The sequence below is a fragment of the Maylandia zebra genome, linkage group LG17 (genome assembly GCF_041146795.1).
Source record: "Maylandia zebra isolate NMK-2024a linkage group LG17, Mzebra_GT3a, whole genome shotgun sequence".
Lineage (NCBI taxonomy): Eukaryota > Metazoa > Chordata > Actinopteri > Cichliformes > Cichlidae > Maylandia > Maylandia zebra.
This window is the reverse complement of record NC_135183.1, coordinates 17,626,129-17,653,066: the sequence shown is the minus strand read 5'-3', so window position 1 is coordinate 17,653,066 and position 26,938 is coordinate 17,626,129. Positions and strand designations below refer to the sequence as shown.

General features: G+C 42.6%; 1 protein-coding gene and 2 long non-coding RNA genes across 3 annotated transcripts; 1 reads left to right on the top strand and 2 right to left on the bottom strand.

Moving 5' to 3' along the window:
- Positions 1–1,608: 1,608 nt before the first annotated feature.
- nup50 (nucleoporin 50) lies at positions 1,609–8,725 on the bottom strand. Its single transcript, XM_004564876.4, has 8 exons — positions 8,566–8,725; positions 6,266–6,344; positions 6,102–6,185; positions 5,814–6,024; positions 4,526–5,176; positions 4,163–4,247; positions 3,379–3,497; positions 1,609–2,456 (listed from the first exon to the last, which is right to left on the bottom strand). Exons 2-8 carry the CDS (start codon positions 6,332–6,334, stop codon positions 2,257–2,259), a joined length of 1,419 nt encoding a protein of 472 aa, XP_004564933.2. The 5' UTR covers positions 6,335–6,344; positions 8,566–8,725; the 3' UTR covers positions 1,609–2,256.
- A 4,091-nt stretch (positions 8,726–12,816) lies between these two features.
- Positions 12,817–13,833, top strand: LOC143413138 (uncharacterized). Its single transcript, XR_013093724.1, has 3 exons — positions 12,817–12,931; positions 13,044–13,095; positions 13,175–13,833. It is a non-coding gene; the product is annotated as an uncharacterized LOC143413138 (long non-coding RNA).
- A 486-nt stretch (positions 13,834–14,319) lies between these two features.
- LOC101480532 (uncharacterized) lies at positions 14,320–22,432 on the bottom strand. Its single transcript, XR_191544.3, has 2 exons — positions 22,130–22,432; positions 14,320–14,641 (listed from the first exon to the last, which is right to left on the bottom strand). It is a non-coding gene; the product is annotated as an uncharacterized LOC101480532 (long non-coding RNA).
- Between the last annotated feature and the right edge of the window lie 4,506 nt (positions 22,433–26,938).

The following is a 26,938-nucleotide window of genomic DNA, read 5'->3' as shown; positions in this document are numbered from 1 at the left end:
TAATGAGGGCACCAAAATAAATAACAAAAAAACACTTTCCTTCCAAAAGTAGAAAAAAAAACTGTCTTAGAAGCCTTGGATCACAGGGATTACTGTACACACGCCAACCTCAACTGGCCATGTTAACATCCACCACTGGAACTGTAGTGTGCAGAAGTCTTGAACCACTGCCTGTTTCTTTACATTTTTCTTCCTGAAGGTCTTTCAAAGTTCTTTGGACACTGGCGGCTTTTCCAGGTCTTATACTCGACAGTGTTCACAGGAGTGTGTTGGTGTTAAAACACAACGCTGACCTTTCACTCACGTGTCTACACGAAATAGACGACTCATTTGTTTAGATCACTGTTTGCCAAATGAAATGCAGATTATCTGGTTCCACCTGATTCTTAAGTGACCGGTGTAATGGGCAGAACAACTACATTCTCTTCCACTAGAGGGCAGTACAACTTCCTGCTCTAATTAAATGGGTTGCAAACTGCCAGTAAAACAGGCGACAAAGAAATTACATAGTGAGTGCGACAACACAGGGCGTAATAGCAATAGATAAATATTTTTTGGGGAAAAAAAGGTCCTGGAGAAAATTCCAACCCAGATAAGCCCATAGCATGAGTAGTGGTCACAAGAAAGCAAAATTGGTATAGTGGGGAGAAATCGATCTGATTCTGCTGGTGCGCTGGGAAAAATTATCAATATGCATTTTGTGACATTTGTTTGGTGGTGTGCCGTGTGATTATTATCATTTTTGTTAATGTGAAATATGTGCCGTGGTTCCTATATGTTGGGAAACACTGGTTTAGATTAAAATAGCAAACAACACTTTGACATAATATTTCTGCACCAGCAAACTGAAAACAATACATGATGTGCACTGTCCTTAAAAGCTGAGTAAACTGGACAAATGGAGGACAAAAACAAACAAAAGACAAAAAGTGTCAGGGAAAGGCGGACTTATGAAAATGACACAACTGGACTGAAAATCAGAGGAAAACTTCTGATGGAGAGATGGATCGAAATCATTTTCAGTATGTACAGGTCATCAGGTGAGCTTTATTAAAACTGATGAATTATGAACATACACACATCTGATCAGCAGCAACATCACAATGATCCCAAACACACTGCCAGTGCAGTAAAAACACACCTGATAGTTCTGTGTTTCTATGTAAAACAGAATTATCCAAAGAAGAGCTGTGAAGCCTGCAGACGCAGAGATGACAAAGTTCAGACTGAAGAATAAAGGTACTTACATCAAAACTGTTTTTGCCTTATATTCTGTATTTTACATTTTTGTTTCTACACTTCAATAAATCACTGCACTGAAATGAAGCGAGTGCAAGAGTTTTCTAAAACTAAGAATGAGCATGAAAGTGTTACCTCATGTTCACGTGTTAAAGGCAGAGTTTGGGTTGCTTGTCGGGCGAGAAGATGCTTCATGCAGTTTTACCTCCTGATGTTGGCAGCAGTTCTGGTTTAAAGACTGACACGGCGCTCAGCTTGATTTCTCCCGGGACTATTAAACTGGAATTATTCTCAGCACTCAGCCCGTCAGGAGGGCGGTGCTAGATGTTTGTGGAGGTGAAGCAGAAATAAAGACAACAGAGGAGCCGCTTGTTTCGTTTCCTTTTATTCTCCAATAAATGTCTTTACAAATGTTCTCAGATGATGACGGCATCTGGAAGGCCGAGCTGAAGGCCACACAAAGGACACTTGGAAAACGACAGTCTGTGTTTACAGAGAATAAACGCCGCGCTCTTCGGGGGAACATTCACTCCAAGTAGAAACTCTGCCGACACAATAAATAGTTTCCAGAGCAATAACACAAAAACACTCAGCAGACACACTCTAAGAGGAAATGTTACTGCAGGTATTTAATTTGTAAAACCAAATCGACTGGCCCGTTACTTAGAGCGCTCCCCAAAAACTGCTCAGGAAGTCACTCGTTCAGTCACTCGACAGATTCAAACCGTAAAACTGAAGCACTACGAGTCTAACAGCAGCGGCGGCGATGAACCGGAGGGAATGTAGGCGACGACCTGCTTCGATTGTTACGATTCAAAGAAATGATTCACAGTTTGACGACCAATTCGTTGTGATCAGACGAGGAAACGACGGGGGTGTGTGCATGTGTGTGTGGATAAACCGGCGCGATGAAGAGGTCAGTGATTCCACGTGGGAGGGGGCGGAGTCTGAGGATGACCACTGCTAAAACCACTGCGGAGTCTGCTAAAACCCTGGGGGAGGTGGGGCGGGGTCAGCTCAGGCTTTCTTCTCTTCAAGGATCTTGTGGAGCTCGTCGGCGTCCTCGGAGGTTTTGACCCGAATCAGCAGGGGGACGGGGGTGGTGGGGTTCTTGTCGTCAACGGGCGGATTTGGCACGCACACCACCATCACGTTATTCTTCCCCACCCGAGTGCATGGCATGGATGGCTGCACGATGATGTTCAGCAGGATGTTTCCTGGAGGAGGAGAGAACGTTATACAAGCAGAAGACCCGGCTTTAAAATTAATATTTATATTTGGTGACTTGAAGATTTCTAATTTTGTGTTTTGTGTTTATGTTATGCTAACACAGCTGTTTCGCTAGCAATCATGTAGCACATCATTATTTACCAGCTGGTCCAACAAACAAAAGTGAGCCTTATAGTGCGGAAAATACAGTACAAAGAAATATTTTATTAGTGTCCTTCAGCGATTCCTGTTGGTTAATCTGCAGATTATTTCTGAATCTGTGGATTTGATGTTTGATAAAAATGGAGGTTAAAAGCTGTACCAGTTCCAGATCTTCCAGCTGTTTGTGGAAGAAGTTTCACTTGCTCTCAATTTAAAGCTTTATCTTTGATATCGTTGATTAGCTGCAGTAATCCTGATCGAGTCCTTTCATGTCATCAAGGATTTGATCCGTTTTCATTGTTGAAGCAGCAGTGCTTGTATCTGACCAGCAGGTGGAGCAGTCTGATCACAGTTCAGACCTCATGAAGAGGAAGCTGCTGAATGTGGATTATTTTTATGCTTTTAGGTGTTTTGGATGTTTCTGGGCCTAAAACCTGAAGCTCGACATATTAAATGTTTCACTGTTGTAGGTTTGATGCGGCTTATTACAATTATAAGTGAGCAGTTATTGGTTACACCACTTTAAACGGTCTGTGTTATTTCAGATTACACTTTAAAGTCTATTTGTGTCCCCTTTGTTTTTGTTAGGACTAATCTGACACAGTGACCATCCTGACAAACATCACGCACGTTTGATTCTTTAAACCTGATCATCTCTGACATTAATGTGTTTGTTTGATTTAAAGAAAAAAATCTCAAGTTGGATTGAATATTGTGATGACATCAGATGTTTTATATAAAATCAATCTGTCGACGCGATGCTCTCACCCAGGTTGGTATCGGCTCGGATGATCATCTGAGTTTTCCCCTCGGTTGTCTTTTTGAGGTGCAGCGTTCCCACTCCTTTATCTTTGAACTCCGACTCTTTCTTATAGAACATTTTACACCTGGAAGCAGAGCAGACAAGAAATTAATAAATTACAAATCACTTATAATTAAATAAACAGGATTATTTTTAAAAAACAAAGTTCAGAGTCGATGGGACACTTTCAGGGTTTTTAGTGATGAAGATTTAAAGTCTGCTCTCTAAATCTTACTAAGATGGAGGAAGCTTACAGCAGGTTGGAGATTCCTCCATCAGCTGCAGGTCAAGTTCATTTCTCATTGTGTTCTTTTAAAACTTGCTGGAAGTTTGTATTTCATGACTACAATAGGATAACATAATGATCTGTCTGCTCCTCTCTGAGAGGAGGTGAACTCCGTGAGTGCAGGGAAAGGACAAACAGCTGGAAGCTACAGAGCTACAGTTTCTCACTTTTTTCTAAGCCCTCTCCTTTTCCTCCATCTTTGTCTAAAAATGTGATCCAATCAGCTCCAGCTGGCTTCAAAAGCATTACTAAGCTCCTCCTCCTGATAACCTTCAAGATGCAGTGTGAAGTTAATTTTTATTAAATAATTTGACTGAAATTCATTTATTCTAACTTCACTTGTATTCACCACAGCTCTGAGTTCTGTGCACAACGCTGCTCCTGTTTCCTCCTTTTCAGATTGATTTCTATGTGAAGCTGAAGCTCGACCTGCAGCTTCAGGGTGAAACATTTCAGAAACTTACTTCTTGGAGTAGAAAGCATCGTCCTCTTTCACCTCTTTGACCTCCGGCTTGGGCGGGTCTTCCGACTCCTCGTCACCGTTTTCGTCTACAAAAAAAATATCAATAAAATTAAATAAAATATAAAAATTATATATATAAATATAAATCACATCATGTTTTTTCCTTTCATGTTGAATCTTTGTCTTTCAAACTGCTGATAAAATGAGCACTGATTAAGTTTTAACTGATTTATTTAAACTATTTAAAATCATTTTCAAATAATTTCCAAACTCATCCCATTTGATCTTCACAGTAAAAAATATGAGACAGAATCTCAGCTTTAAAACTTAGATATAACTTCATGTATTTGAGTGTTTTGCTGACCTGTGGGTTGAGCGTCCTCGGCTTTCGCCCCACTAAAGGACAGCTGAGCGGCTGATCCTGGAGCTCCGAACACTGAGGTCTGACTGGAGGAGGAGGAGGAGGACGAGAAGGAGAAGCTGGGGGGATTCGATTTGTTCCCTAAGGAACCCAGAACTGAGCTGTCCACCTTCTTGCCAAAGTTGAACGTGACTCCAGCAGGGATTGGAGCGGCGGCGGAGCTTTTCTCCCGTGTTGATTCGTCCGTTGTGTTTTTGGTGAAGGAGAACAAGGCAGCAGGAGTGGAGGTCGCTGAGCTGCTGCTGGAGGAAGATGAAGGAGGAGGAAGAACTGCGGCCGTGGCTGGCAGCGTCCCTCCATGCTTCTTCTTCTCTTCGGAGCCTCCTTCAGCTGATCCGCCGCCATACTGGCGCTCAATGCTGGCCAGGTGGCGCTCGTAGTCCCTGAAGATGGGGTTGAGGTCGCACAGCGGGTTGTCGTTCACGTGTTTGGTGATCCAGTCCCGCACTGAGCAGTTGAGCGCCGTGAGCTGCCGGCTGTACTCTTTATTGCTGCTGCTGGAGCTCTGACTCGCACTGGTGGTGGAGCCATTGGTCTGCTTGGTGGCAATATCAGTGGCGGGTTTAGCCGAGGATGGCCCGTTAAACGTCAGACCTTCGAGGAAGGAGAAAGTGTTAGTGATGGCATAGAAAGCTCAGCTTAGGAAGAAGGAAGCAGAATAAGAGAGTTACACGGGGCGATCGTGGCTCAAAGAGTTGGCAGTTCGTCTTGTAACCGGAAGGTTGCCGGTTCGAGCCCCGGCTCGGACGGTCGTGTCCTTGGGCAAGACACTTCACCTGCCGCCTACTGGTGCTGGCCAGAGGGGCCGATGGCGCGATATGGCAGCCTCGCTTCTGTCAGTCTGCAGCTGTGACTACAACTGTAGCTGCCTCCACCAGTGTGTGAATGAATAGTGGAATTGTAAAGCGCTATATAAATCCATCATTATTATTATTATTAAAACAAAGAGCCGGAAAATTTGGTTTTTTAAAATCGATCATAAAGATGAACTGCTGTGAGCATCCTGAACACATTTTACACCCACAAGAGATCAATAAACTCATCATGTCCATGTCTTAGCATTTTTAAAGCTTCTAAAAACTAATGAAGACATTTTAACACAAAAAGAAAGCTCATTTATGGATCACATTCAAAGGACGAACAGGAATCTGAGCTGAAACTATGGAATGGCACATAAAGAGGAAATAGTTTCCGATTAATAACTGATCGAGCTGATCAATGTTTTGCTCACCAGGTGCAGACGAGGACGCTGCAGGCGAGGCGAAACCTCCGAAGGAGGGCGTGCCGCTGTTCCCATTCGTCAGGCCGCCGAGGCCTTTGAAGCCTCCGCCATTCCCAAACCCGGAGAACGGAGTTGGAGTTGGAGCTGGAGCTGAGCTGCTGCTTGCCGCCGCGGTCAAGGAGAAGCCTTTAAAGCCTTTAAATGCTCCACTGCCCTCGTTCTGAAACAGGGAAACACTCAGATTACTTCATGATTATAATCAGACGCAACAGGTAAACAATGGTTTTCTCCTCGTACCTCGGTTCCAGTGTTTCTGCGTTTGGCCTTCTTGATTGCTCGATTCTTAAGCACATCTTCACTTGCCACTGAAAACGTCCCGGCCTGAAGGAGGACAAGAAAGTCAGACTCACATAATTCCAACTTCCTGAAGCCAGACTTACAGTTTCAACATGGCCTCTTACCTCCTCGCCCTCCTCCTCCTGATCCCAGTTCCTGTCCGTGAGCTCCTTATCAGCGATCCTCTTCGCCATCCCACTGGCTCTGTAACAAAACATAAGATTTCAGTTTGTGTTCTCTTTCATTTTTTTTTCCAGGGTTTAGTGCGTCTTAACCAGCATTTTACAGAATTGAACTGAATAAGAAGTAGAAAAGATTCAGAACACAAAAACAAAACAGGATTATTATTGATAACTATTGATTAACCAGCTGGTGTAAATCAGATAACAGAGCTCAGTTTGTCTATTAGCACAATTACTCAATTTTATGGACAGTTTGTTACAATTACTATTTAATCTAAACTATTTTAGTTGACTTTTCTTGTTAATATCACTACTGTTAACATTTTTCTGCTCATCTTCTAGATCTGGCTCAATGCTCCAGAACAGAAATCTGTGGAAGAATCCACAGATGTCCAAAGTAGGGCTGCCACAAACTATTATTTTGATAGTCGACTAGTCACCGATTATTTTTGCGATTAGTCGACTAATCAGATCATCATCCATTGGACGTAAAACGTACAGCTTATTGCACCAGCAGCATCTGCTCTTATATAACTATCATTAGCTTACAGCTTTAAGTGTTTAAGGTATGTGCTAACTAAAAATAAAGACAAGATGATAGTTTGTTTCGGTGAAGTTTAATAAACTCCTTGCTATCTAAAATATAACAGGACACCGGAGTAGATTCTCCAGCATCTCACACTTCTGATAATCAGTTGTCTGCTTGACGTTTATTCAGCTGTGTAAAAACTATAACTTTAATCTCAGCCAAACAGATTTACTCAGGAACAAATAAAATACTAAAAAAAAAAAAAAAGCCAAACAACAACATTTTTAAGTTATCTAAGTGACTCATATGTTTAACCTGAGTAGCGAAAGACGGCGGTGGGTTTGAAAACGATTTGCCGGGAGTCTGGTGTTCTCACGGCTCTAGTTAGCCTAGCCCCCGGCTAGCTATCGAGCTAGTGGGTAATAGACGTCTCCGAAAACGTCGGAGCGCTTTTGAAAATATGCGGTGTCTTCATAAACTGAGCAGATATTTGAGGTTTCCACAGCTACATTCCTGCCTGAAAATATGTTAAACGTTTATTTTGTGACCCAGAAAGAATAATAAGAGTAATATTAAAACTAACTAGCTGCCGCCATTGTTGGAAACTGAGCTGGGCCGCGCTATGAATTCTGGGACACAGCTTCTTCTTCGGGGTTTAACGGCAGCTGGCATCCTTGTACATGCAGTGCTGCCATCTTCTGTTTCAATCCGTTATTACACTCTTAAATCCTACTACATATTCCTGCGTCTTTTGTGATCTTACAAAGCTTCAAACGACGCGTCGACTATTAAATCAGTCGTCGACGATTTTGATAGTCGACGTAATCGTGACTAGTCGACTAATCGTGGCAGCCCTAGTCCAAAGCTGCCCACAGACTGAACCTTAACTTACTGAACCTGAGCTTTTATCTCACCTACTTTCAGTATTACTTCACCTGAACACACCACTCTGCTTTTTCTCCAATAAAACACCTGATATTCAAGTGAACAGGCAACAGGTAACAACAGGTGTAAATCTGAGCTTTGGATGGCTATTCTGAACATTTAAAGGTTTCACCTCAAAATGTGAAACAATAAATTGAGCATTTTGCTAAAAGAAAGTAGTGCGTCAAATGATAAAAAGCTCCAAATTCTTTACAGCTTTTCGCCAAAAACCCGGCTTCATTTGGTGTTTAGTTATTAACGGAGGCCGATAATCACCGATTAATCGACTATAAACAGCTGTGGTGGAGCTGCTGTTCGAATATTCTGGATGGTGTAAAGGTTGAAACATACCTGTGAATTCCTAGTGCGGTCCAAGGAAAGCTGATGTTTAACTAAATCAAATGCACAGGGTTAAGCACTCCTGTCAGGCAGCCTTTATCCGGGTTAACCATCAACTAGCCTGATTCGGTTAGCGCTTCTTTCCGGGTATAATCAATCACCTGTGTACCTGAGCCGAGAGATTTTCTAACAAACGTTTTACTCAGATTTCCGATTACTGAAAAACTGGCTCCTGATAAAGTGGCCTACCATTACCGGAGCACACACCGAGGCCACCTGGCCTGTCCACTCCGGTGTCTAACATCATGTTCTGGCTGTTAGCCGCGGAACTAAACAAGCAAGCTAACCGGGCCGCTCACAAGCAGCTAATGTTAGCCAGCAGGCTAATGGCACGAGCTCCTCTCGTTTCCGGCGTTTAATGATTTTTTGTTAACAGGTAAATGTGACGCACCTTGTCTGTAACGTAAAGTCCGGTCTCTGCCTCCGCGCGGCTCTGACAGCTCCAGGTAACGTCTGGCTGAACACCTTAACAGGTAACACCGCTCTGTGTTTTTGAACAAACCTCCTTACGCCGCCATTTTACAGAGCGGGTTTGCGCGGCCCATTTTTCACGCATGCGCACCACAAAGCGGCCTTTAGTCTGGGAATTGTAGTCCATATGTTTTTTAAAACGATAATAAAAGGTTAAAAAACGCAAAGGTAAATGCATACTACGCACATAAATTATATTAAATATTAAATATGTCACCGGTGATTATTTAACTTTATATGCAGGGTGAAGGGTCTTGCTTAATGGTCACAAGCCCTAGTGACTTTCAATCTGTGGTCTAGTGGCCAAGCTCTGCACCACCACTGCTCCGAAGGGGCAGCTCTGCACAGGTAAAACATGCAGGGTTAGTTCAAAATAGCTCCCCTCCGACAGCCAAACCCATCTGTTCTCTGATTCGATTGTTACATTTGTGCTTGACATGACATTGACCAATCAGATGAAAGGAAGAAAAATAGGGTCAGAATTCGTACTTGCAACTTGCAGAGATTCACACGTTTTTTTTGGCTAAGTCCACACACAAATCTTTTTTACGCACACACAAATTCTTTTCACAAATACAAATCCTGATTTACAAGTACAAAATATTTATGACCACATTTTGAGCCCATACACATGCTCAGCATCATATCCAGAGGTTGTCTTCTGAAAATGGATGTACGAGTGCTGCCAGCATTATTACAGAGGTTGGAGGCATGGAGAGTCAGCCTGTCAGTGCTCAGACCAAATGCCGCACACTGCATCACATGGCTGTCGTCCCAGAAGGAAGCCCACAAACAGTTTGCTGAAGACAAGCAGACTACGGACATGGATTACCTGTGGTCTGATGAGACCAAGATAAACTTACTTGGTTCAGATGGTGTCAAGGGTGTGTGGTGGAAACCAGTACAAAGAGAGTGTGTCTTGTCTACTGTCAAGCATGGTGGTGTGATGTCATCGTTTGGGGCTGCATGAGTGCTGCTGGCACTGAGGAGCTACAGTTAATTGAGGGAACCATGAATGTCAACATGTACGGTGACATACTGAAGCAGAGCATGATCCCCTCCCTTCAGAAACTGGGCCACGGGACAGTATTCCAACATGATGATAACCCCAAACACAGCTCCAAAAAGACCAGTGCCTTGCTAAATAAACTGAGGGTAAAGGTACTTGACTGGCCAAGCATGTCTCCAGACTTAAACCCTATTGAGCATCTGTGGGGCATGTTCAAATGGAAGGTGGAAGAGCGCAAGGTCTCTAACATCCACCAGCTCCATGATGTCATCATGGAGGAGTGGAAGAGGACTCCAGTGGCAGCCTCTGAAGATGTAGTGAACTCCAGTGGTTGCCACACAAAATATTGACACTTTGGGCACAGTTTGGACATTTTCACTTAGGGGTGTACTCACTTTTGTTGGCAGCAGTTTTGATATTTATGGCTGTATGTTGAGTTGTTTTGAGGTGACAGCAAATTTACACTGTTATACAAGCTGTACACTGACTACTTTACATTGTATCAAAGTGTCATATCTTCAATGTTGTCCCATGAAAAGATAGAATAACATATTTACAAAAATGTGAGGGGTGTACTCCTTTTTGTGAGATACTGTATATGCCAGCTGCTGACTCCATATGTTCCTTCAGTGTTGCTCCTGGCAGTCTCAAAAACCTGGCTGAAAAACAAGGACAATTAAGCTTTTTCAGTTATCACCCCCAATTTAACCTCCATGCTGCCTTTAAAAAATAAAATAAATAATAACAATTGAAATATTGTTGTTTCATTGATTTGTTACTGATAGTTTTGTGAGCTAAATCTCAGTTCACTGTAGGTTTCTTAAACATTAGAAACGCCTGTCAGTGTTTCTGATGTTTGATTCAGTGTTTGTTATAATCAGGCTTCAGCAACAGCAGCAGCTGTAACATTCATTTAAATTTGAATGAATAAAAAAGCAAACAAAACAATGTGCCGTGTAAGTTTTTTTTCTTCATGTTTTTCATGTTTATGTGGAAGTTGCAGAGAACTGACAGCCTGCTGTGCAGTGAATCCACCTGCTGGACAAAAGTCAAACTGCAGTGAAAACATTAGAGGACTGTTCAAAGGGTCATTTTGTAGATCTTACAGCAACACTTTATGCCAGGAAGGACATTTAGGGTAAAAACTCTCCCCAGTCATGGATGTTGGTCTGTTAAAAAGAGGGTAGACAAAAGAAGCTCAGATCAGCTGATTATTTCATGCAGGCAGAGGTCAGTCATGCTCTGTGGTTGCAGAAAACTGAAGACCTGGTTTGAGATGTTGAGGCACAACTGTAACCCGTGGAGAGCTGTTTGTTCAGCCACTGGAGTGCATCGGTCACACAGCGACATCTCTGCACATGTTATTCGACTCTAACTGAACAAAGTGATCAAATATCAGAGTTAATGTAAAACAAATCGTCTCCATCAGTCTCACAGCTCTCTCCTCCTTGTTTCAGTCTTTACTGTTGGACAGCTGCTGATTCTGCTCTCTGACTTTGATGGCGTCTCTCTGCTTCACCGATCCTCTGAAGTTTGAATTATTTTCATGGAGTAAAAGTCACAGTTATAGATATCTAACCACTCAGATATGCCTCATTACAAACTACGCGAGCATGACCCTGAAATCTGCATCACAGCTGACCTGAGTGATGTGCAGCAGGACACAAACAGTATTTACTGTCACATCTGTTAAAGTCACAGTAACTGTGTCAATCATCATTAATCCATCCTCCATCTTTCTGTCTGAAATATGTCACAAAACTCGACTTTTAGAGTTGTTGTTTCAGCCTTAAAGATAATCTCTGTGACTCTTTCCAGTCACAAACTTATTTTTATGATTCTTCTGATGGTACAAAAATACAGAAAGACACTCATTTTGTTTTCTTCCTGCTGCTCTGTGACTGTAAGACTAAGTCTGAACTCACAGAGTATTTTCAGCAGAGCAGCTTAAGTGAGAAGAAAACTGAAAGTATTATTAGAACGTAGTCGTACAACCGGCATTCACAGGAGGTTGTATGACTACATTCCATAACTGGTAAACTGCACCTTAAAATCCATGTCTGTCCACTTATAACATTTATGGCGAAAACTGTTACTTCATCAGTGAGTGAACCTTTGCGTTGGATTTATATCATGGTGTCTAAAGCTGAAAGTATACAGTGCTTTCTCATTGAGGATTTTCTCATTAATAGTTATTGGCGACTGTCAAGCCTTTGAGTCGCTGAGCAGCTGAATAGGGGGATAATGTTGACGCGTTACTCAAAGTTCCAATTTAAAAACTCCTTTATTTGTTATCCAAATCCTTAAAATCCATAGAAAAAACAGTGATCAAAACATTCCAGGCTTGAGCGGTCAGCAAAAGTCAACTTCCACCATCACCCACTCGTTCAGGAAATTCCCTCGGGCCGTGAACAGGAGATATAGCAATCACTACTACTATTATCAACACCACGTGACCCAAAGCTACGCCTATCCTCGACAATAGTGGTTCATATTTACTGTGTATGACTCTTAACTCATTCACTGCAATTGACGGCTATAGACATCAATGGCAGTGAATGAGTTAATACTGTAGCTCCTGTGAAAAAGAGAGCCTTACGTACGTGGCTTATATAACTCTCTAACGTGCAGCTTAGAGCAGATAACCCGTAAGCTCGAGAGGAAATGTTGTTTCACCACTGAAAACAGGAAGTTTTTAAAGAAGACTAGAAAGAGAGAGCATATTTCTCCTATACTCGCTTCTCTTCATTGGCTCCATGTTAAATCCGGAATTTAAAATGCTCCTTTTTTTTTTTAAATTTTACCTCCTGTTTTTGTTTCTTTCGGCTCTTTATGATCGTCTGGGGTCGATTAGTCCTCCTTCCTTTGTTACCTTCACTTTTCCCTGACCAAAACAGAGAACATCACATCACAGCAGTCTGTAATTTGTTTCTGTGTTTGTTTCTAATGCACCAGTTAATAATAATCCTTCTTTATCTGATACTGGGCCTCGGATCACCTCCATTCTCTTTGATTGGGCAGGTTCTGGAAGCCTGCTGAGGAGCACCCAATGTTTATGAGCTGGATGTGCTGAAGCAGAGGAAACCTGTGAGGAGTCAACATCAGCCAAGCTGTGTGCTCAATGATTCATCTTAGACGTGCATTCTGGGTAAATTTTGAAGGCTCACATTGTTGAATTAATGGCTGCTCAGAACAGTACAGAGAATATTAAAGGTCTTCTTTAAGCTGCGCTTAAATTCTAGGACCATCTTCTTTCGGGGTCAGCTGGTTGTGGAAGGTCAGTGATTTTTCTGTGGAACGACTCACATATGACAGAAAATAAGGAGAAGCAGGAAATGTCCACTGAGCGTTAAACATGTTTATAAAACAATCCTGTGATTTGACTTCAGACTAACTTTCAGCCTCAGAGATGGAAGACGAGCGTGGCTCCATCTGCATGAGGTAAATGAGCTCTGCTGTCGTGATTTCAGCATCGTACTTGCAGCTTCTTGCTTCAGCTAAACACTGATTTATGCTTCAGCTTCGTCTCAGCAGTGCTGTGAAAAAGGCGGAGAGAAAACCTCATGGCTGCGTGCAGAGACACGAGGGATCGGGGGTAAAACGGTAGAGTTGGGCAGCAGATGGCTCATCTCCAAGCTTCCAGCATCCCGCCCGGCCTGCCAAATAGGAACAGGTGCTGGAGAAAGAAGGAAGTGAGCTGTGGGCCTGGTGGGCAGCGGGAGACCCCTGACCAGCTGGCGAGGAGAAAATGGAAAAAGCTGGCAGCAGAAAAAAGAGAAAACCTGTTTAATGCGGAAGGTGCCAGCATGCAGGCCCACAGAGGTTCTTTAAGCCTTTTAAATAAAACACACAGAGCTGACACTTCACACCGACCGAGAGCAGATTTTAAATCCTGCTTCTATTTACCAACATCTCATCGGCTCACTCTTTACGAATGAAAAAACAACTAATGATCCAGACTGACAGGATCTTCATAAAAATCATTTTTAAAAACATTTGGAGAAAGTCAGCTGCAGCAAGAAGACTGTTCAGAATAAGAATAAGAAGCAGTTTCAGTTTTCATGTGTCTGTATAATAACTGAGTGCAGGCTGGAAACAGTCAGTGCGACATTCAGCACCTGTATGTTTAAATAATAATGAGCTTGGGAGTCTCACAGTCCAGTTTAAGGTCAAAGTGCAGTGGACGTATGCTACTATGTAAAACAGGTCTGATGTTCCTGCTGTAGTCTGTTCTGTTTTAATGTGTCTCTACTAAACAACAAGATAAAACATGATTTATCTATAATTGTACGTTGAAATCAGGCTCATTTTCTCGCAGAGGTCAATACGATCAGATCGAACAGATTTTACAACCTGAGACGTCGCCCTCTGCTGGACATTAGAAAGAATGCAGGTTAAAGAAACTCATGTTTAGACTGCGTCCATCTTTTATATAAATTCACTGCATGTGAGGCATCGACTCAGCTAAAATTACTTTGGGCTGCGACTGTAATTAAAAACAAGAAACATATGACGTCATAGTCATGTGACAGAGAGCAGCAGGTGTTTGCAAGGGTAAAAGGAAATGTAAATATCACATCCAGTATTTTATTTTCAAGATCATTTCCCACGGCTGTGACGTTTCAGGCATTTTGTGCAAATTAAAGAAAAGAAAAAGAGCAGAACTGAACCTCTGAAACATTTATTATAAACACCATAAAAGTCTAAAACTACAGAAACATGAATGAATTCTGCTTCTCTCCGTTTCATGTCAGTAAAATGTGTGACTGCTGAGCGGGTCTGCACACTTGGCTGCTGTAACACGAGCTGCTGCCTCCTGCTGTGCGCGGTGGGTCACTGCGAGTCGGGCCGGGCCCTCGCCACTCAGCGGGGTCTGGTTTTTGGGGATTCATTCAGCCAAGCGGCGAATCAAAGGCGTCGCCTCCTCCCAGAAAGCTGATGCGCTGCTGATCAGCAGAGATGCGGAACATCAGAGAGCTCGGGAGGGCTGAAATAAATAACCAACAAAAGTCCAGCAACAACGTGGATTTAACATCATTCACTCATTTGCTCATGTGTTCATTACACTCAGTTATTGTCATGCAGTCACACCACCGTAAAGTCATTTTTTAAATTTATTGTATATAGTTAATATATATAGTTATATATAGTTAATATCACTACATATCCTATATTTCTTCACTAGCTCATTTATTCCACAGATGTAATCACACATGCTTTCATTTCCTTTATGTTCGTTAATTTCACAGGTTATTCATATTTATTTTTCATTTGTTGTTTTTTCTGCTGATAAAGAGTTCCTGATGAATCCATCCTTTTGCTGACTTAAGTATTTCAGTGATTCATTCACACTTTCATGTGTTCACTGAGTTGTTCTGAGTAATCGGTATATTTAGTGTCTCATGTGCCCTTATGTTTACTTCTTTATGAGGAGAATATCAGAACTGAAATGCGTGGAGCTAAAATTGAGTGTTTTCTGAATGGACTCTGGTGCAGCTGTCAGGTTGACGCTTTGACTCCGTTTCTTTAATAATCTCATCGCAGCAGACCTGCCCTCACATTCCCGCCTCTAATTAATTTCATTTGATTAAATCGTTAAGATCTCACAGTCATTTTGTTCAGTGCTCACAGTTTTTCATGCGTCTACGCTCTAATCGCCAGTTCAGCACACAGATCTACGTGTCAATTAGGCTTTTGCAAATGGAGCTCTAATTAGGTTGAATTAATTGCCCTGCAATGTGGACAGCAATTAGTACAGTGACAAATTAAAGGGAAGCAGCATGTTTCTTAATGATCCCGATGCTGTCTCCATTAAATAAAATAATTTAAGTTATCAGAGCTTCTACTGTTTCCTCTCAGAGTTTTTTTTCAACTGGACTTGTGTATGGAGCTCAACATCCAACCAAATTATCGCTTGGCTTCCAGACCTTGAAAAGAACAAAATCATTGGCCGCCCTGCATATCATCGTCTATACCCAGAGAATGCCATACCCTGTATTTACAGACTTCCTAAGATCCACAAAGAAGGGGTCCCACTCAGACCCACTGTTAGCAGCATAAACTCAGCCAATTTTTCAACATTTCTAAACACCTTGCTGGCATCCTAACAGCCCTGGTGGGGAAGACCCCACATCACATCAAAAAATGGAAAAAAATGGAAGAATGGAAACCTAAACATTGAAGTTTACCAGAAGCCCACAAAAGGACCAGTACATCCTCTTTGACTCCCAACAGAACTCTACAACACCGGGCAGAAAAATGTTCCCTCTAAGCCTGAAGGGAAAAAGAGGGAACACACACATGTAAAGGAAGCACTTAAAACATGTGGTTATCCTAATTGGGCTTTTGTCAAATCAGCAAAGATGCACAGAAAAAAAGTCAGACACCATCTAGGGAGGATCAGAAAGACAAATGCAACAACACTGTTATCTCCTATGTAGGCGGTGTTTCAGAAAAATTCAGGAGAGTCTTCTTCAAGCATGACATCCCAGTGTACTTCAGACCCAGCAACACACTCAGACAAAAACTGATTCGTCCCAAAGACAAAACTCCTAAACACAAACTTAGCAATGTCGTTAATGCTGTACAGTGCAGCGAGGAATGCCCAGACCTCTACATTGGAGAGACCAAACAGCCACTTCACAAGCGCATGGCACAACACAGAAGAGCCACCTCCACAGGACAAGACTCAGCAGTCCATCTGCATCTTAAGGATGAAGGTCACTCTTTCGAGGATGCCTATGTTCACATTTTGGACAGAGAAGACAGATGGTTTGAAAGAGGAGTGAAAGAAGCCATCTATGTCCACTGTGAGCGACCATCTTTGAACAGAGGCGGTGGCTTATGACCCCTTCCCAGTCGTCTCAACGCCCACTCACATCCTGGGCCGTTTGACCTCAGTAAATCAAATGATAGGGTGGGGCTAGGTTTCACAGTGGGTTCACCCAAAGCCTTGGCTGATTGTGACCCACACCCGTTTTCACACCTTGGCTCATGTGATTAGGTAGAGGATCAATAGGAGGTTCACGACCTCCTTGGGGGACACTCCCATAGGGCTTAAATCTGGGACTCTCCACCATTTGACCTTAGAACTGAAGAAGCTTCTCGGATGAGAGGTGAAACGTCTTCAAGCAACTTAAAGAAGTCCAGACGCTTTTCTTTCCAAGCTCCTTAGACTATGATAACCTGGATGACTGAGAACCTTCACAGACATATCAAAAAGGAAAATAGATTTAATTTTCTCAGATCCGTATATGGATGTGGATATTTACTTTTGCTGGTTTTCAATGAGAGGAAAACTTAACATTTACATTTTTCAACAAGTTGCAGAACTTTCAGAGAGAAACAACAAAACCTTTTTGCTACAGCTGCGACTAACAGCATGAAATCATTTCTGCAACAAATAAAACTAGAGCAACTTCTGGCCGGACAGGGACAAATAATCGGCCCTGGCTTTTTCGGTCACTGCAGCTCATCATGATCAAAAATAAATCTCTCCCTTCCTAATTATGTCCATCCATCTGTCTTCTTACCACGTTAATTTCAGCGTGGTAGCTGGTTGTTACTGGTACTGTCCACTGTGCAGGAGATTCGATAGCTAACATGTCGGTTAATTTGCCAATTTTGCTGAATTTACTTTTAGTTTCTTTTTCTGTCTTACATTTTCAGCTCTGCCTTTAAGTCATTTCTTCTGCACTAAACTACTGCTCTCAGTGCATGTAGGGCCAGTGCAGCCCCTCAACTGACCCATCCGCCCAAAAGTGGGTTGGTTCACCGGGACCATGCTAGATTACCAGTCCGGCCCTGCTTCTGCAAACAAACACTGCAACCCGGACCAATAAACTAGGTCATCCTTAGTTTAAGCAGTTTTTGCCGCAGGACTTGCTGTATACAGTTATAGGTGTTGTTATAATATTATTGTTTTTAGTTGCAATTGTTGCTGCAGGTAAGTTGTTGTGTTGAGCTGCAGGTGTTTAATCACAGCAGTTGGATTGGCTGCTGTGTTGTTGCTGCTGAGTTTCACAAGTTTTTTTGTTTGTTTGTTTGTTTCAGGTCTTGCTGCAGTTGTGCTCAGTTGCAGAATTTGCTGTGTTTAATTGCACAACACTGCTGGACCGTGTCATCTAAACCGTCTGCTGCTTCGTCTTCGGTTCTTCGTCTCTGGTTGCTCCTCCCCGCTGTTGCCGCTGTGGATCAGAGCTCATAACCGACTGTGGGCTGATGTTGCACCTGGGGAAATATCTGTGTGATGAATGAATCTGCCCGTCGGCCTCTTCAGAACGGCTGATTAGAAACTGTCTTTCGGCCTTAATATTAAGTGGCTCAGCAAACACTGGAGGGACTTTAGAACAATCAGACTAAGATGATTGAATTATGCTGATTAATAATTCATTCCTATTAAACCCTCAAATTTAGAACAAGCTGCTGCCAAAGAGCTGCACAGTGTGGCTCGGAGGTTCCAGGGTAATGTGTTAGTTTGATTCTGCTCCGACCAAGCAACAAAAGTATAAAGCAGCAGCTACACAAAGCTTAATAAACCCTCCGAGACATCAGATTACTTACTGTTTGAAAAGTAGTTTGAAATGAACTCATCACTTAAACCTGCACTCCCTCTCATTACCAGCAGGGGGCTATTCCTCGGAAGTCTGATTGATAAGAAATCTATGAAGAAATGAACCTGCTGGTCCTCGAACTCTGGAAACTCTTCCCTGATGAGTTTATGGTGTTGAACATGAGTGAAAAACACCATAGTGATGCTTATGTCACCATCGACCTGTCAGTCAAAGAGGTCACACCCCAAATACTGCAAATTTATTAAAATATTCTCCTCTATACAGTTGTTATATTTGTCTCTGACTCCTGAAATGAACCCCAGATAACTGTTAGTTATCTTCTTCTCCAGTATACAGTGGGGCAAAAAAGTATTTAGTCAGCCACCGATTGTGCAAGTTCCCCCACTTAAAATGATGACAGAGGTCAGTAATTTGCACCAGAGGTACACTTCAACTGTGAGAGACAGAATGTGAAAAAAAAATCCATGAATCCACATGGTAGGATTTGTAAAGAATTTATTCGTAAATTAGGGCGGAAAATAAGTATTTGGTCACCTCAAACAAGGAAAATCTCTGGCTCTCACAGACCTGTAACGTCTTCTGTAAGAAGCTTTTCTGTCCCCTACTCATTACCTGTATGAATGGCACCTGTTTGAACTCATCATCTGTATAAAAGACACCTGTCCACAGCCTCAAACAGTCAGACTCCAAACTCCGCCATGGCCAAGACCAAAGAGCTTTCGAAGGACACCAGGAAAAGTATTGTAGACCTGCACCAGACTGGGAAGAGTGAATCTACAATAGGCAAGCAGCTTGGTGTGAAAAAATCAACTGTGGGAGCAATCATCAGAAAATGGAAGACATACAAGACCACTGATAATCTCCCTCGATCTGGGGCTCCACGCAAGATCTCATCCCGTGGGGTCAAAATGATCATGAGAACGGTGAGCAAAGATCCCAGAACCACACGGGGGGACCTGGTGAATGACCTGCAGAGAGCTGGGACCAAAGTAACAAAGGTCACCATCAGTAACACACTACAACGGCAGGGAATCAAATCCCGCAGTGCCAGACGTGTTCCGCTGCTGAAGCCAGTGCATGTCCAGGCCCGTCTGAAGTTTGCCAGAGAGCACATGGATGATACAGCAGAGGATTGGGAGAATGTCATGTGGTCAGATGAAACCAAAGTAGAACTTTTTGGTATAAACTCAACTCGTCGTGTTTGGAGGAAGAAGAATACTGAGTTGCATCCCAAGAACACCATACCTACTGTGAAGCATGGGGGTGGAAACATCATGCTATGGGGCTGTTTTTCTGCCAAGGGGACAGGACGACTGATCCGTGTTAAGGACAGAATGAATGGGGCCATGTATCGTGAAAGTTTGAGCCAAAACCTCCTTCCATCAGTGAGAACTTTGAAGATGAAACGAGGCTGGGTCTTCCAACATGACAAAGATCCAAAACACACCGCCCGGGCAACAAAGGAGTGGCTCTGTAAGAAGCATTTGAAAGTCCTGGAGTGGCCTAGCCAGTCTCCAGACCTCAACCCCATAGAAAATCTGTGGCGGGAGTTGAAAGTCCGTGTTGCTCGGCGACAGCCCCAAAACATCACTGCTCTCGAGAAGATCTGCATGGAGGAATCGGCCAAAATACCAGCTACTGTGTGTGCAAACCTGGTAAAGACCTATAGTAAACGTTTGACCTCTGTTATTGCCAACAAAGGTTATGTTACAAAGTATTGAGTTGTATTTTTGTTATTGACCAAATACTTATTTTCCACCCTGATTTACGAATAAATTCTTTACAAATCCTACCATGTGGATTCATGGATTTTTTTTTTCACATTCTGTCTCTCACAGTTGAAGTGTACCTCTGGTGCAAATTACTGACCTCTGTCATCATTTTAGGTGGGGCAACTTGCACAATCGGTGGCTGACTAAATACTTTTTTGCCCCACTGTAGCTGCACTCTCTTCTGGTTCCTCGCTTTAACTTTGTCCGATCTTTTGTCTGTAACCAAAGTTAACGCCGTTGTTATGAAGGGGAAAATTATCCACAGAGGCCAAAATACCCACCATTAATTTGCATCTTATTACAACATTTCTTGAACTTTGGTTCAAATCTACATTTAGACAAAAACATTTTAACATGTGGTGTATATTAAAAAACCAATGATTAGTCTAACAGTACCATTAGAAACACTCTTTCTGGTGTTGTTCCTGATGTTAAACGTGAGCCTGTGGAGCCCCTCTGAGCCGCTAACGAGCTGCCTCTTCTTTGATGCTCATTTACATTTCTCTCTGAGAATGTTTATTTTTTTTTTTTTTTAAAAAGCTCCAAAACAAAAGCAGAAACAGGAGACATCAGTTTCTGAAAACACTGCACAGAAACACACTGACTCATCATCATGTCACCACATTATCCCTGCATGACAACTTCCAGTTCAACAAAACCCCGTCTTCTCGTTGCAGCTGAGTTATTCCTGTTTAAATGTGTTGAATGTTGTTTGAGCGTCTCGGCTGGTAATGAAACACCTCGTGGGGAGCTCGTGTTTGTTTATCTCTGCTGAAGTAAAAGGAAGGCTTTGAGTGAAAGAAGTGGGTCACAGCCTGAGCACAGCGGCGTGAAATTCAGAGACGTTTGGAGCGACTTTACCTCTGCACCGAGAGCCGAGCGGCAGGACGTACTCAGACTGCTTTCCTTTCACAATAAACCTCCTGTTAACTTACCACAGCATGCTGATGCAGAGAACACTCATGCTGCACTTCAGAGAGAGCTGCTGCTTTTCAGATGCAGTCAAGTCAATTTATTTATGAGCACGTATAAAACAGCAGTCATGGCCACACTAACTGGGTAACCTATGTGGTGCCTGTGTTGGCGCAGTGCTGATGGTGCCATTTTAAATGAGGTGGTAAGTGGATGCTTCGCATCACTCAATATTATTTGCTTTGCTCCACATGGTCCCTATAAATGCTTTCTAAGCTTAATAGCAACTTACTATTACTGCCATTGTTCACTATTCACATGGATCTTTTAAACACCAAGCTGTGGAAGTGAGCTTGAGGTTTTGCAACAGGAACTTTCAAACCAGTGGTTGACATCGCCACAGCTTTGTTTTATGCGATGTTGGGTCTCAGAGGCCTGTCCGAGGTGTACAACCAAGTGTGATAACCTGTTAAATTGAAATTTTAGCCCACCTCTCAGTATTCTTATTAATATATAATTTTTCATATTCGTACACCTGCCACAATGAGCCAGTTTTTCAACAGTGCTCGTGGCATTTATCTCTGTCCTCTGAGAGAAGGCACTGTGGCGCCAATAAACACAGAAACAGATCTGATTTTGATGACAGTCACTGGGCTGATGTTGACCTCTCACTGCTCTGTTTTCAGCCACTAATCATCTTTGTTTTCATCTTTCTTTCTGTTCCATTGCTTATTCTCATGTTGCTTATGTTTTCTTCAGGTTTTACGGTCTTCCTGTTTTTTGGCCCTCGCCTCATTTGGTCATGGTTCGGCCATCAGAAACACGAAGTGGACCCAAGAGCAGATTCAGAACAGAGACTTGATTGTGTGAACTGAGTGCTTTATTTACAAAGTGACCCTGTGAAAGGCAACGTGAAAGCATGAACTAAAGCTCTGAGCAGGACTATGAATACTTAACATGAGCTATGAACTAGACTTTGAACCAGGCTTTGGGTAGTTAACATGAACTATGATATTCTAGACCGAGATTAACTAAATACAATATACATGGACAGGGAGGCTCCAGCCTAGGCCGACTGGATACAGGTGCTCGAGCATGTCAAACAAACTGTGGTTCAAGAGCTTGTGGTCTATGGCACTGAAACCAAGGGAGAGGAGAAACAGGGTGGTTCTGAGGATTGAATGAATACACATCCAGTAAAAAGTCTTAACGTCTTACTTTGTATGCAGGTGAAGTGATGCAGGATGGGGAGGACGTGAGGTAGAGGCCTGGGTGAGTCCAATCGAGAATTTTCCCAGGTTTTCAAAACAGAGGAGCAGGGAGGCAGGCAGGCAGGTGAGGCAGGAGAGCAGGCAAAGAAATGTTACTGGCTGTGAGTGAGCAGAGGAGACCAGCAACCAGGCGTGAGAGGTTATTGCAGGGTTGGGTGTGGATTTTTCGTGATCCGACTGAGACGACAAGAGGAAAAGGGTAAGTACAAGCACTATGGAAAAACACAAGGTTAGCAGACAATCTGGCAAAGGCTGGTCTTAAACACAACCGGTCTGATTAGCTCCAGGTGTGACTCCTGGGAGGGGCGATGAAGGCTCCACTCAGAGGAGGAGAGCAGGCACTGTGGAAAAATTACTGTGACTCACCCAGACCATGATACATTATGCATGACACATCCTTCAGAGGCCGCATTTGAAGGTGGATTGCGTCACAGCCAGGTGATGAAGGCTGTCCCAATTCGAAGGCTCCTCCAAATGCAGCCCACAATTGCGTTCATTTCCCCGAATTTGAAGGATGGATCGGGTGTATCCTTCCCATGGCCCAACCTATCCCAGAATTCATAGCACGGCGAGCCAATTCCAGTTTCCAACAATGGCAACAGCTACTTAGTTTTAATATTACTCTTATTACTCCTTCTGGGTCACAAAACAAACTTTTAACATATTTTCAGGCCAGAATGCAGGTGTGTAAACTTCAAATATCTGCTCAGTTTATCAAGAGATCACATATTTGCTAAAGTGCTCTGACGTTTTCAGAGATGTCTGTTACCCACCAGCTTCAGAGGTAGCCGGGGGGTCAAGGCTCACTAGAGCTGACGAGAACACCGGACCCCCTTTATATATTTAGAAACCCCCCACAGTTTTTAGCTGCTCAGGTTAAACATGATCTATAAGTCACTTGGATAACTTAAAAATGTTATTGTTTGGCTTTTTTCAGATTGGGCATTCAGTTCCTCTCTTCCTGTCACAAAAGCCTTCAGATCACATGACTTCCTCTTGCCTGTGTTGACATGTGATCAGTGGCTGTAGTGAAGTGACTTAAAGCTCCTGCAGGGCTGAACGCGGTGTTTTCCTGCTCTGATTTCTGCTGCACTTGGCTGACATTTACAACGACCTCTCTAAGCCCAAAGAGTCGGTCCTTACAAATGTCACTGTGTCTCCGAGTCAGCAGAGAAGGACACGTTCTTGGCTTCCACGGCGTCTGCATGGAGCCATGCCGTTTGCCAACCATCCGTTTGGAAGAGCAAGTAAAAATGTCAGAGCAGCATCTCTGCTCACATTAGGCCAAGTGTGAGTGCCAACTGTGCCACTTTAAAGCTGCAAACAGGGAAACGATGATAAGGTTAATGGCTGTGAGTCTGTCAGCTGATGGGCTTTTCCTTTCAGTATTCTGCAGCGAAGAGCAGAAGATATCAGGACAAACATGAAAAACTCCAGATATTTATCTCTCACCGAGCGCTGCTCATCAATGAAGATTCCTGATTTTAAATCTTAAACTAATTTTAACAGATGCTAAACTGATAAATTAAACAAATCAGAGTTCCACCTAACCACTCACAAGCATTTCAATGCGCAATGACTTTAATACATCTTCCAGCTGTGACTCCTAATTTTCTAATATGTTGTATTTTTATATTAGAAATGTTATGAGCTTCAATTTACCCTATACTTAAAACCACAATGATGCTGTGCATGTCTGCAACATGTAGGAAGGTTTTCTTAAGTTTGACCTTTTGTTGGTGATGTGAGCAACATGCCCGGGCTCGATAATCATGATATCAGGCATGATGGTCTTTTGGTTTTTTGGTTGTCGTAAACACATGAAGCTTCACTGGCGCCAACCCAAAAAACCTGGATCTGAATACCTGTGTCCTCAGACAGCTCATACCTGCCAGCACTCCAGCTGAACTCAGACACTGACAGACTCAGTTGAATGTTTTGATTTCACTGTCATTCTTTCATCCAGTTTCATATTCATTTGAGTTTTCTTCAGTTTTTTTATTTGGTTCCTGCCTAGTTTTCAATTCTTTTAGCAAAGAGTTCCCGTTTCTGTCTCAGTCTTGAGTTTCATATTTACATTTCTCTTTCAGTGTTTAGTGTGGTTATTTTGTTGTTTCCTGTTTTATTTTGAAAGTGTCTCCAGTATCTTGTTTTCAGATTTATGCCTCATTCGTGACTTTATTACGTTCATCTGTTTCTCGTCCCCTTCCTCAGTGTGTGTGTGTTTTGAGTGTATTTTTGTGTGATTTTCTATTCAAACTAACTGATTCTAGTTGTGACATTCAGAAGTTTATTTTATAAAACCCTTTTAGCCTGACTAATATGTGTTCCTTTATATTTCTATAAAACCCCCAAATGCCAGGGCAGCTCAACTATAAGCATTAACAAACATAAATGGGACAAATGTTAATATAACATAGCAGATGTGATAAACTTTACAGCTGTACTATCCTGTCATCTCAGTTTTAGTCTGATTTTGGTCCTCTCATGTTTTACTCTTAGTTTTATGAAGTAAAGAGGTCCCCTTTCACCACGTTCAGAACATGATCTCTCCTAACAAAGCTGACAGAAGCTATCAGTACCCATGAGTTTGCCTCTGAGCTGTCATTGTCGCATGACTGTGTTAGAGAGCAGAGAGCAGATTTTGTGGACTAAAAAATCCTCCTGCTTCTGGTTTTTGCTGCAATAATGCTCTTAGGCTAAGTCTGATTATTATCACACACTGATGTTCAAATCTAGACCAAATAAAAGTTTTGATATTGTGTTTCTGGCTTGTTGCAGGTTGTTTGATTCCAAGTGTTCCCCATTAAACACTTCCTGTCAGCCATGAGCCTGGCTGGGTTCAGGACCGGCCAGGCTTCACTGGGTTTGCAGTGCTGACAGATGGCCGGTCCCAGCCTGGCCTGAGGTGGACTGTAAGATAAACACAACATGCAGCTGAGTTCAGATCTGTTTGAGCTTCTGCATGTTTAAAGACTGAAAGGCTATCAGAGAAGCTATCCACCTATGACTATGAGTTTTAACATAAAGTTTTAAGTAATGTTTTTATTTTTAGTCACAATCTTCATTTTACTGGTTTAAAAGACTAAAAATAATTATTTTTATAAAGATTCACTGTCTGCAAATATTGTGCCAGTTAGTTTGCTGTAAACTAAAACTGAAGCACCAACATATAGTACCTTTTATGTCCAGCAGAGGCTCTAGATCACAGGTGTCGAAGTCCAGGCCTCCAGGGCCGGTGTCCTGCAGGTAGATGTGTCCTTGATCCAACACAGGTGATTAAAATGTCTAAATTACCTCCTCAACATGTCTTGAAGTTCTCCAGAGGCCTGGTAATGAACTAATCATTTGATTCAGGTTTGTTGACCCAGGCTGTTATCTAAAACCTGCAGGACACCAGCCCTCGAGGCCTGGAGTTCGACACCTGTGCTCTAGATGGTGATGGAGGCACATCTGTAGCTGCTAGCTGTCTGCTAGGCTTCACCTCAGCTAATCGGAGTCCCTGAACCCGAGTTGGTTCCCAGTCCTCATTAAAAAAAAATTGTGTGGCTTTTTGAGACTTTTCTGGGGAATATGAAAGTTTACAAACTGAATTTGTAAACTCTTAAGTCACTGCTAATCCTCATTTATTGTCCAGCAGGGAGGGACTCCTCTGAAGTCAGACTTAACAGAAGTCTGAGTTTATGGTCTCAGGTGCCGGTTTCAGGTCTGCCTGAATAAAACAAGTTACTTTTTTAAATTTAGGTCCCATCACAGTTGGAGAGGAGCAGGAAACTGACGCCACACTCGTCACGCCCAGTTTCAAAACTCCAAGGTGGCGCTCAGCTCCAGGCTTCATGATTGGTGACGTCACACGGCTATGTCCATCTTTTATATACAGTGTATGGTTCAAATCGCTTGTTATGTTTTGCGTTTTTATATATCTCTGTGCTCATGTGCTGGTGTTTCTCAGAGGTTGTTCTTAGTGGTTTGTTTCAGTCTTGGTCTGACTGTAGTTTTTTTGTTTGTTTTTAATGCCACTTTGCATAAACAATTGAAAAACAAGTGCAATTACAGCTTTGCAGTTCTGGATTTCTTTGTGGTATTTTTCTTTGCAATGATTGAATTTTTTTCTGTCTGTTTCCTCCCATTTGGGTCTGTTATTTGTACTTTGTGGTAAATGTATTTGTAGTTTTCATTTCTTTTGCAGCCATGCCTCTCTTAGTTGTCTTTGTGGATCCATCTTACCTCTTTTGTGACAATGTATTTCTTCTGTTGTCTCTTTGTGTCGCGTCTGTTTGTTGGTGTAATAACTTTTTAGGACTTTTTATGTTTTTTTGTGGGTTTTTTTTTTATCCTTTATGCTCTTTATGCAGAGCTTTGTGTTGTTGAGTCTTTATGTTCATTTGACTGACACCCGAAGAACAATTGTTGTTCAAACTAAAGCTCTAGCCTTATGAAGTGAACATTAAACTGACAATGTGAAACATACTGGTGTGGGGGGAATGCTGCTGGGGCTGAGCTGGACCTCGACATTTTTCCCATGCTGGCTGTGGTCCTGCAGACTGATAATAAAATCTCAGCACCAGCAGCCGGCATGTATCTCAGGTCTGAGTCCATTCAGAGTGAGTGGAGCTTAAAAAACTTGCAGTAGCCTGGAATAGTAAAGCAAGCACAGAGAAGACTTCAAGAGTCTTGCCGCTGAGCCGTGAAATGAAAAGTAGCAGCTGATGTAGCAGACCTGGCCGGGGTGGGGGAGGGTATCAGCAGGCAGCCG